Genomic DNA, 273 nt, shown 5'->3' on the forward strand with positions numbered 1-273 from the left:
ACTCCACAGCTACGACTCATTCACAATGAACAATGACATCTCGCTCGTGTTTCTGACGTCAAAGCTGACGTTCACGTGGCGAGTCGCCCCTATCTGCCTGACCCCGTATGACGTGACCTACTTCAAGGAACAAGCGCTGGTCATGGGCTGGGGTTTGACCTCTGAGGGAGACAAGAAGTCGAGTTCACCGGTGTTGCTCCAAGCTAAGGTCAAAGGTTAGATTTTTGTTTTCCTTCTGGCGTCTTTATTAATTTTGGGCTTGTGTGTCTTTGT

General features: G+C 49.1%; 1 protein-coding gene across 1 annotated transcript in view; it reads left to right on the forward strand.

The window, feature by feature from the left end:
* The window catches only part of LOC119591488 (trypsin-1-like), a gene marked incomplete in the record, with an annotated part of 14,969 nt that overhangs the window by 6,330 nt on the left and 8,366 nt on the right, over window positions 1-273 (forward strand). The window contains 1 exon segment of the mRNA XM_037940231.1: window positions 10-215. Within this exon segment, the coding sequence (XP_037796159.1) occupies window positions 10-215 (206 nt within the window).

This window comes from Penaeus monodon, chromosome 28 (assembly GCF_015228065.2).
Source record: "Penaeus monodon isolate SGIC_2016 chromosome 28, NSTDA_Pmon_1, whole genome shotgun sequence".
NCBI classification, from domain to species: Eukaryota; Metazoa; Arthropoda; class Malacostraca; order Decapoda; family Penaeidae; genus Penaeus; species Penaeus monodon.